Here is an 11,694-nt window from a genome sequence, read left to right as displayed (position 1 = left end):
CGCAGTTCAGCGACTCCGCCGCGGTCGAATTCCAGTTCCAAGCGAATAACCACAAACAGTCATGTACATACATATATATGTATGTATGTATGTAAACATACATACATATTAAAATTTACATTACATGCACTGTTCGAGCGCGTCCCTTGGGTTAGCAAAACAGAATGCTAGCTAATGCGAGCCATAAACTATTTTTTACGGTATTTTGCGCATGAAAATTAAAAAAAAAAATAAAAATTTATATACGTATCTACATACAAACATACATGTGTTACATAGACGTTGTTGAGTTATAAATAAAGCTATTATTTTAGCACAAATCCTATTCTAAGTCGAACACATGACCTTTGTATGTCAAGCAGCGACCTTAACATGCTTCCGGTAACTTTTTAACGCCTTTATTTTTCCTAATTCCCACCCCCCAGGTCGCTAAGTCGCTTATTATACGAGTATTACCACTTTCTTTTCTTTTTCACACATTCCACTTTCAACCTTTTTATTCTGGTTCTGAGCCGGCTAAATTTATTTGCCATCAATCCATTTCTTGCTTATATTCTTCCCTCTCTCTCTCTCTCTCTCTCTCTATCTATCTCTCACTCTGTTGGATAATTTTCGTATGTAATTTTATTTCCAGTACTAAGACCCCCCTGCTGGTCGCTGTTGGCCTGGAACTGGACTGGAATACTTGTGTTTTTTAAGTTCTTTCTTTCGCTTTGTCTTCTGGCAACTGCCATTTGTTTACGACGCCGCTGTCGCTTTTTTGTCTGGCTGCTATTATAGCCTTTAGTTTTGATGTGTGGGCTGTGCTTGAGGAACAAAATATGTATGTATTTTGGGGTGGTCCTTAAAATCAAATGAACGTTTTTTCCCCTCCTGATTGGAGACGGTTGAAGCGTGTCGGACAGGGGGCAAAGGCCGGAGGCCTCCAAGGACCCAAAAAATTCAAAATATTTCGTTTTATTTGATACCCAAAATCGATACTACTAGTCGGGGATATCACATATAAATTTTGGCCCCGACTGGAGTAGGATATGACGCTTTTATAGGGTAATCTAATTATGACCCCTGCGCGGCACGCCTTAACCGACTTCAATCGGGACCAAAATTTATATTGCCTCCCTACATTTAAGGACCACCCTAATGTATATACATATGTACATATTTCCATACATACATATGCAACTATATTTTTGTGTATACAATGCGTAAAGTATGACTCTGCCATAAATTGGCTCCGAATTAAAGGCTTGATGTCATAAATTCTGTACTTTAATTGTTTATTCCAAGCATATGGTGGGAAGATTGATTATAGGCGTGCAAATATTTAAAAAAAATGTGAGCTGTTTCACTTGCGAGACGTAATCCCTGTTCTTTTGACATAATCACGTAACAACTAAAAATAAATCCTGTTTGCGATTACTTCGATGAGGAGCGTTTTTGTCGTTTGGCTCAGTAAGTTCAATTTGCTGAGCGCCCCTGGTTCGGAGTATGTTCTCAATTCATACTTCCAAGTTTTAAGCGTACATATATTTCTGAAAAATGTATACCTATTTTAACAAACCTCTATTTGATTGCAGGTCTGGGATGAATTCTATTTAGTTCATATGTTTCTATGTAGGGTTGTAGGGTGGCAAAGCTAAACGCCATAATAACTCGGCTCCGTGGCTCTTGACCTCCGCCCCTCCGGGATGGCCTATCGCTATTTATTCTGACAGCCAGACTGCTATCAAATCTCTCAAATCTAACGGAACAACGTCCAAAGTAGCCATAGAATGCAGGAAGACTCTCAACCTGTTGGCATCAAAATGCTCCTTGACTGTTGTATATGTCCCTGGACATAGGAACATTCCTGGCAACTTCTTAGCCGACGAGGTGGCAAGGAGCGGGACGGAAATATTTGAAGTCAATTCTGCTCAGAATGCGGGCATACCTCTAACCTCTTGCAAACACAGACCAAAGGCTGAACTCATTGAGGAGGTGAATAACAGGTGGGCTGTGGAAACCAACTGCCATACTACCAGGAAAATTTGGCCAAAGATTGATGTAAGACAATCCTTAGCTCTTACTCGACTGGGCCGGTCTTCTCTCAGATTAGTAGTCGGCGTAATCACCGAACACGGCCTGATGGGCACACAGGTAAAAGGTTAGGATACCCCACCAACGATTTGTGTCGCAGTTGCAGGGACGAGGAGGAGGAGGAGACCATCGAACTCCATCTCTGCCATTGTGCCAACCTGGCCAACACGCGCAACCACCTCTTCAACAAGTATTTTCTGGATTGTTTAGGCGACTTGAACTCGGCGAACGTCCCCGACTTTTTTTGCTATATAAAGCGCACTCAGTAGTTCAATTACTAACGGAGCGAAAGAAACAAGTCAATCATTTCTTGAGAGAGGATAGTAACATTTTTTTTTTTAAACTGAAAAGCGAATCTGAGATATCAGAATAACTTTCTGTCTAGGATCAAACCCAGATACTCCACCCTCTCTCGGAGAATAAGTGGAATACCAATGTTAGAGGTGGAATAGCTATTTTATATTTCACCCCCTTTTTATGAGGCTTCACGGCTGGTTCACAATTCGTAACCCTCTTTACAACAAAGTTTAGGTATCCTTGCATAAATTCATACAGGGTGTTTAAAAACTTCCATCTAACAATTAGCGCTAGATGCTGACAGCGTCTTATTACCAGAGGCTCAAACAGGTCGTTGACTTACTCTTCTCTGGACAGATACGCTGCCTTACTCCGCTCCGAGCGATTTCGACGCATCGGTAGGCTAAGTTTATGTAGAGAATACATTATTAAATGGAAAGTACCGACCGTGCCATTCGTGAGAGTTTTCTGAGCTAGACTTCGATTTTGTTTTCTTTCACCGGACGAGTGTGGCAGATGTTAGGATAGCCATAACTCCGCATTAGCTTCCGTCAAGTAAAAAAGTGGAGGTCCTGATCTTTTCAATAGTTTTATATAGGCGCGGATTCTAAAAGAGGATTTCATCAAGATTAACTCACAGATATCCCACATCTTTAAGGAAAGGTATCTTTCCTAGTGGCAGAAATGGTTCCAGGAGTAGCAGCTATTAGAGCGGTTGATGCGAGTACTTAATGGCGAAAACTTCGGAGTCAGAACTCTGCGTTTTAACTCTTTTCTTTTAATTTTGTTCATCTTCAAAGAACCTAAAATATCGTATGATTTTATATATCAAGCCCAGCTGCATATAATGGACGCATTAAACAAAACGAAAAATAATCAGTATTAAATTGCGTACTAGCATTTTTTAGAAAGCTTTTTTTTAGATAGCTGCACTAGTATTCTTGTTATAACATCTTTCTAGAAGAACGCTTTAGATTCTTAGAAAATCAACTAGAAATTCAATCAGAAAAATCATTACCTACTGCCTCACCGGAAACTAGCATCTCCTCTCAAATATTTCCCAACTCAGCGCATCCGCATCCCCCTTCCATTGATTCACTCTCATTGCTACGATACCTTAAAGCAAATGTAAAAATATTTATTTTCTCTCTAACATTTCGCTCTTCTTATCACCTCAATTTCGCTGCTGCGGCACAATTTCTTCTCAAAAAAAAAACAAAAAACACTGCAGACGCACTTGACGAAGGGGAGATCTATGATGAGTACAACAACATGCTCGTCTCGGGTCGCCAGATTACACGGCAACAGCCAGAACATCAACAACAACAACAACAACAAAACTACGATATTGTTCTACTCAAGGAATTGTCAACTAGTTCTGATTCACTCTTTACAGACCCCATATCACCGCGTAGCATCGGCGAGCAACAACTACGTCCAGAAGCTACAAATGAAGTGGACAGATTCTCACGCGCATACAATCGTTTGGCAGCGCGCGGTCTCAACGATCTACCAACGCTTATCAAAGAACGACCGATCAGTGAGATCAGCATAACATCAGCCGACACCTCGGGCATACTATCGCCGACAACAGCGCGCGCAGTGCACGAGCTCCAGCGACGACATCGCGCCGATAAGGTAGCACATTTGTCAGTCTCACAAACGACATATTGGGAATTGGTGCCTGATACGAGTCCGGAACTCGAATCGGATAGTCCGGATGAACAGATGGCTTTGCAATTGGGCAAGAAGTTGGCGCAAGTGCTGAGTAGCAGCGGGAGTAGCGGCAGCGCGGCAACAGTGACGCCACAAGATGGTGCGCCAGCGGGTAGCGGAAGTGGCGCCAGCGCGGATATCTTCAGTAATATAGCGAAGACAAAGAAGATTGAATTGCACAATCTATCGTCGAGACTGGGAACGGCAGCGAATGCGACAGCAGTGACGGGCGCGGAGGAGAAGATGACAGGTGAGTGAAAGAAATTTTTAATCGATCTTGTGGCGTATTCATTAACATAAGGTCATTAAGAACGTTTAATTGTTAAAGAATTCCTTGATTCAACTAAGAGTTGAACTATGAAGTAAATAATTATGATTTCTCGCCTGCAATAGGAAAATGTAGTCTATATCTACACCTGGCTGGAAGATTGACCTATCTCGGCAGCCAGTTCGAAAACGCCCTATCTCAGAAAACTTTTCAGGAACCCCCTACTTCAGAATTTTATTGGAAAATACCCTATCTCAGAATTTGGTTGAAGTACACCCTATCTCAGAATTCGGTTCAAAAACGTCCTATCTCGGCTGAAAATACATTGAAAGTGTGCTGAGATAGGGCTTTCTTCAATAAAATTCTGAAGTAGGGTGTTTTTGAAAAGCTTTTTGAGATAGGGCACCGAGATAGGTCAATCTTCCACTCGATCGATTTCGTAGTTTAGTGAGGTATATATTCCCTGTACCGACGGATTTGACTTAGTTGATTTTCAACGTATATGGTATGGGTATTCCCCATGAAACATAATCAAATTAAAAATCGATTTAATGGGTTTCTGGATGTCAGAATTTTGTGAGCAGCCAAGGAATCTAAAAGGCGGGACGGTCGCATAAGGTAACTTAGCAAATATCAATTAGGCGGCAAAGTTCAGAATCAGAGGTTTTAGAAATATGTATGTACAATTATATCCAAACATATTCCTGCCATGTAAGTGTCTGCCTTCGAATTTCTACGTAGAAAGACTAATTTGGCCATATAAACCTCATGTCGGAGAGATAGGCTGCATTAGAAACTTTAGGCTAGTAGACAGTCGCAAAATTGCACTGAATCCGAAACCCGAAAAAGGTTACCCATCTTGTGGTGGCGTCAGGTCATTACGGGTACGGCTTTGATAGCCAATAAAGCACCGATGGTTGCTACATATGTAAATATATGGATGCTTGTATGGCCAGCACACGTTCTGTGGTGCATACAAGGGCTACACGGTAGAGCTTCTTAGAAGGTGGGGGACTCTCAAATTGCCACCCATTGAAGTATATTTCTAAGTACAGTGGACTCCGAGAATTATTTATTTCGAAAATCTTAATTGTCCAGAAAACTTAAGCAAATTTTCCCTCGCATGTAGCGTTTTAAAATCTTAGGATTTGACTTAAGTTTTCTGAAAACTTCTTGAATAAAAACAATCAAAACAATTAATAGATACAAACGTTTTTTTAATATATATGTATGTAGGTGTTTTAATAGATATTGAGTAAAAATAATAACAACTTACAATCAGCGAATGTTGATAGTTACATATTTCGGCGAGTTATACTTTTAAAGTTTTATTTGAAAACCGTCCGCAAATCTAAAAAATTACGATAACAACCTACTTAATATTTCTGGGAGTGCACTGTATATCAAAGGGTAATAGACAATCACATAGATTTCCAATCATGCAGTCTCTTGCTCAATTGCGGTATGGATACTCTACAAGACTTAACTCCTATTTATCGATACTAGACCCCGACATACCAATGTAGGTCTGGCATCGAAAGTATTCAAACATGACACCACTACGTCTTCACGGGCGCACTCAACCCAACTCAGCTATCACCACTCGCTCCGAACCTCGTCGAAACACCACGTTTCTTAAGACTACCGTTATTTGAGCTTGACTACTACTATTGAGGGACTATCCGACTCGAGGCAGAGTTAAGTAGCTGCTACAGCAACAGCTCCATCGTAGAAACTCTCATCGACTTCCTAATCTCGTCCAGAGGATCTTAGGACAGAAAATAATCCATACTTTCGGACAAACAAATATGTCCTCAAAGCTCTAAATAGCTACTAGTTCTCACCACGCACCCTTATAGAGTGCCGTCGAGCACTCAATAGTTTAGCCGCCCGAAATACGGTCTCCTTAATCTTCTTGCCTGGTCATAAGGGCTATGAAGGCATTGAAAAAGCGGACTTCCAAGCTGAAAAAAAGGGCAGACATACCTTTTGTTGACCCTGCCCATTTCTTGGATTCAAAAACAATGATATCTAGAAGGACCTCAACAAGTGGGCAATATCTTGCACTGCTAGCCATTGAGATAAGTTATAGGGACACCATCACTCAAAGAAATTGTTTTTCTTTAGTAACAAAAGAGCTCTATCGGCACTCATGTTAAGTAGAAAAATCTCAGAAACACTGTGTGGAGTACTAACAGGCGACTACACGTGCAACAAACCATCCTCGGCCTCTGTAGGACCATTGCATTACCACCTGCCCAAAACTAGCTCACCACAGAGTGAGACTTTTAAACGACTATACGCTCAGCGATATCGAACCTATGCAGATTTCGCGGTGCAATGGGCCTGAAGACCTACACTCCAGGCTAAGTAACCATCCTTGTAAAATGGGACCCACTGACGATATGGGCTGTGGATTTGGTGGACAGATGGAGAAACCCCCAGAGAATATTCCATATGATTCTCACTCAAGAGGCTGGAGCCTGCAGGGTACAAGCGTTTGCACAATTGATCTATCTAACTGGGTCGCAGCGCTTGTTTGCCCTTATATAAGTGATAGTAGAATATTGTAGTTCAGAGTTCCGCTAACGGTTTCTGCAGAATGTGTGAATATGACGATGAACCAGCAACTCTCACATTCTTCTTATTGAAGGACTTAGCCAGCCCAGATACTAACATCTTCTAGGTGCTGACTTTCTTTAAAAATATCGGGATTCATTAACGACACAGAGCTAATATTAACAAAATCTTTTTTAGTTGGCATTGTTAATAAATCCTTTTGGCTATAAACAGCGGGTTTCTAATCAAGCATATACAGAGACGATTTTGGAAAGTGAACTCAGTACTAATCATAATAATAGATGGGCGCTTATACAAAACTCGAATGATTGGCCAAGTTCTCCTCCGATTTGTGACGTGCGCCTTGATGTTGTCACACAATGGGGAAGGGGCCCGCAGTTTTACGCCGACTCCTAACGGCGATTGAATTTTTTATGAGAAACTGTTTTTCACAGCAGAAATAGATACACCGGAAGTTTTCCATTTCCTGCCGAGGGGAGAGCTCCTTTTATTTTTTTTCTTTTATTTTTTTTTTTAATGTTATTCAAAAACCGGGTTCGAACCCAGGCCTTGTGTAATGGTAGTGCCCACATCTAGGTCCTTGCAACAAACTTCACTTTAGTCATACCTATAGTCCAATTTTCGCCCGACTCGCAGTCCATAATCACTTTCTGAATTCTGTATAAATATACAAAATAAAATCCACTAACCTATCATAGGGCCATTGTAACAAGCATGTGAGCACACTTTCCCAATGCCTACCAACTTAGTACACACATACATACATATTTAGTGTATGACCGGCTTTTAGGCGCACGCCTTTCCTGTTTATTTATTTACCCATTAACCCAGTGGAAACAAATGGTGCCAAAATCATTTACTTTACTCCCTTCCGCTTCGCAAGTTTCTGGCCATACAATTTCACTTCAGCTTCCATTGATAGTGGACGTGAGAGCTCGACCTCCTCGGTCGGTGGATGCTTTTCATTTTGCAAACACATTACGAAAGTCGAATGCTAATAACAACAACAACAAAAACAAGCCAGACGCGTAAAAACAATTTGGTTACAATTACAATGCACATGCATACATACATATGTACATATGTATATTTCAATACATGCATACATATATGTATGTATGTACTTATGTATTTATGCATTGTGTTTAACAAGTGCCATCAGCTGTTCTTTGGGAAATGTACATACACATGTACACACATACATATGTACATATGTATATCAATGTACGTGCATGGGTTTATTGCTTCAATGGCGTCCATATGTACATATATATGGCGTACACAAGTGTGTTTCAACCACATATACATACATACACAAGCAGACATGTCCTACACAAGTTGGAAATTATTTAAATAACCATTTGGCCAACAAAAGCCAGCTAAATATGTAAGTACACAACTCCATTGGGTGGCTAGACGATCTATGTACATATGTATGTAATATATGCAAGTTCATACATACATACATATGTACATATGCAGTGCCGGCCACTTGAATACCGCCCTCTTTTGAGCCTCGGTATTGCCTCTGTTCCTTTTGTTTATTTATTAGTTTTTTATAAAAATATTGCATATTCTATAATAATAAAAAAAAAACATTTACAAAAACGCGATTTATACAAAATTTGAAAATCAACAAATTTACAAATTTTCAAAAATTTTTCCAATTTTTTTGAGTATGCAGCTTTAGAGTGCTTCAATTTCGATATAAGAAGGTGCAAGTTTAAAGTTTCTAAAAATAAAATCAATGGGCTACAAAACTGCATATTTACTCAAAAGTGTTATCATTTTTGAAGAAAATTTGTTGAATTTTCGTACATAAATTTTGTATTAAGTTTGAAAATCAGACTTACATGGTTTTTGTTATAGAATTTGCTGTTATTTTATAAAAAGTGAATGAAAATGTAATAAAACTGGCAATACTGAGTTGCAAAAGTGGCGCGCTATTAAAATGGCCGGCACTGTACATATGTGTGTGTGTGTGTGTGGCAAATAAATGTATTTAGAACTAAGTAAGACGATAGTTAAGCGAAAGACAAGCTATTCGGAAACGTGCAGACTCACTTAATTTTAATTTATTTACATATATACCTAAATATTTGTGTAAATATTTTAGAAATTCTTCGAGCATTTGGCAACCATAGATGTGTTACTTATATACATATATGTGCATTGTACATACATTTGCTCATGAATTGCTAGCGAAGTAGAAATTCTTCGAAATCTATAAGATATTTTAAGAACGTAGTTTCCCTATTAAGGATTTTGCAATTTCTTAATTAAAGCTTAAAATTTTAGGTAACAGCTTTGCAGAATTTTGCAACATTAAAGGGCAATTTTGTATGGAAAACCGGTTTATTTGGGTTGTTTTACACGATTACGAGGCATTTATGCGTTTTGATGAAAATCCTGCATTTTGTAACGGTAATGCTTGTACCTTATTAGTGGTGCGCCCCAGGTAAACGAGGAAAGAAGTGCAATAGTACTCGTAAGAAATTTATGCAATAAAATTATTTGTTTCACTGTCTAATAAATTGAACATTGGCGGAAGAAATTTGTTTCATTACATTTTAAGAGCCGTATGTGAATATTTGAACTCTAGTCGGCCGGACTTAAAAAATAAAAGAAATACTTAATAACTGAATTAAAACTTGAGCCCACTATCGATTTGCATCGGTATTCCATAAAGAAAATAATTATTAATTTTCAAATAATTTGTGAGCGGTTCACACTCGTATTTATGTACAAATGTATGTGTGCATGTACAGTCAGGCAATAAGGTTTAGGTACAGCAAATTTTTTGCAATACGGGAACTTATTTTTTAAATATTTTATTTTTCGTGAATTTTTTTTTTTCTCATTCATTGCTTACTTAATTTTTTTTTCTAAAGAGTGTAAATAAAAAGTGCAATAATTGAATGAACATTTCTTTAATATTGCACAAGGTTTGGAACTCTGATTAACCTTATTTTTGTAAGAAATTAGCAAAAAATAAAATATAAACAGTTGCCCTACCTAAACTTTATTGATTCACTGTATATCACTGTACTTAATTGATTTTCACCTATTTTCAAACTCGTTTCCATTATAAAAACTGTGTTTTGAAAACAAAAGTAACCTTTCTAAATATGTATTCAAAGTTGTTAAAACTTTAACCAATGAAATCGCAACAAAAAGGCTAAGAATTTAATGATCCTTTTCAATGTCTTCATGTCCATTCTTAAAAAAAAAATTTTTTATGCATCGCTTTGTAAGATATTATTACAAGAATTTTTACCCGAATTCTTTACTCATTTATTGACCTTAAAAAGTGTTTGGAAATGGGTAAAAGGAAGCTCACACATACATACTTACATTTAAGTATCCATATTGAGGTAATATTTTATTCCTCTAACTTCGGCGCGTCATTTTTACTTTTAATTAAATCAAGTTGCGAACGGCCCACCAGACAAACGGAAGCTGCTTCTTCTAGGCAAATAAAAATGCCGCTTTCGGTTTTCAGCTGGTTGTAGTAAAAGTAAAAGCGCCCGATATGCAGCTGTCCTTATGGAAAATTATTATGGGATTTTATGTTAAATACATATGGAAAGCAATTGAAGAAACTTAATGATGAAAATTATATATGTACATGAAAATTAAAAAAAAAAAAGAAATCATAAAATATAAAACGTAAACAGAAACCCAAAAGTTTTTAACACCAAAGGCCACAAAATGGGACGCACGCAAGCTTTGAGGCTGTGCTAGTTAGGGAGGTGTAGGTTTGTAGCCGGTAACTAAGCAAGCTTTTAGCGTGAAAAGTGTGTGTGTGGCTGCAAAAAATATTTATTCAAAGCTCAGGCAGCAAGCAAGAAATATTCCAACACGCACTTGGGCGGGCGAGCCGTGTTTTCGAGGTTATTTATTTTATTATCCTTTTATTGGGTTTATTGGTAAGGCTCACTGCGTTCGACCTTTTCCTTTTCTCTTCATTTTATTACTTTATGCGGATTTCCTTTTTTCTTTTAATTTCCTTTTTTCCGGCTCATCACCGCCTACCAAAGTAGGCTGCACAAACAATTGCAAGAAAATAAGTTTGACTCATTTTCTTCGAACAAAGCAACGAAAGAAAAAAAAAACAAACAGATGAGATGTAACAAAATATATTTTTTCCCCTTTTTTCTTATTTCTTTCATGCGTATATTCCGTGCCGCCTTCGTTGTCGCCTTCGCCAGATGCCAGCACCTTGAACAACAAACAGTTGTTGCCGCCGCCGCCGCCGCCGCAGCCGCCTCCGACAGAAACTCAATCAACCGTTATAATTTCGTTTAAATCATCACAAACACCTGTTCAGTCTCAACACCAAACGCCCGCACCACATCCCGCCACACCTCCGCCAGTGGCAAGATCGAAACGGGATGCCACTGGTTTGGTTACGCCAACCACAACAACACCAACAATTGCAGCATCGGAAGTTGCTGCATCAACGCCTACCACCACCGCTGGTGTATACTCGGAATCGGCCGCCACAGCCGCTGTGACGGCAACACCGTCAACACCAGCCATCGCCGGCATTCCAGCGACTCCTGCGACTCCTGCGACTCCGGCCACCCCTGCCACACCAACAACGACGCTTAGCAACAATGTACTCAAAAAAGTTGCTACATTTACGGCTGAGAAGGCAGCAGCGACAGCGGCCAACACTATTAGCGCCAGCGCCAACGGAAGTTCGAGCGCCGCAGGCATGGCCGGGCATTTGGAGTACATCAGCGGCTGTCGGC

General features: G+C 39.3%; 1 protein-coding gene across 1 annotated transcript in view; it reads left to right on the top strand.

Moving 5' to 3' along the window:
• Window positions 1-11,688, top strand: part of LOC108371858 (nuclear pore complex protein DDB_G0274915-like) — a gene marked incomplete at its 3' end in the record, with an annotated part of 35,989 nt that extends 24,301 nt beyond the window's left edge. The window contains exons 5-6 of the mRNA XM_017627465.1: window positions 3,605-4,339; window positions 11,149-11,688. Coding sequence (XP_017482954.1) covers window positions 3,605-4,339; window positions 11,149-11,688 — 1,275 coding nt within the window. The remainder of the gene's footprint in view (window positions 1-3,604; window positions 4,340-11,148) is intronic.
• Between the last annotated feature and the right edge of the window lie 6 nt (window positions 11,689-11,694).

The sequence above is a fragment of the Rhagoletis zephyria genome, unplaced genomic scaffold (genome assembly GCF_001687245.7).
Source record: "Rhagoletis zephyria isolate East Lansing unplaced genomic scaffold, Rhagoletis_zephyria_1.1 Rzeph_scaffold_05269, whole genome shotgun sequence".
NCBI lineage: Eukaryota > Metazoa > Arthropoda > Insecta > Diptera > Tephritidae > Rhagoletis > Rhagoletis zephyria.
This window is presented reverse-complemented; position numbering and strand designations above follow the sequence as displayed.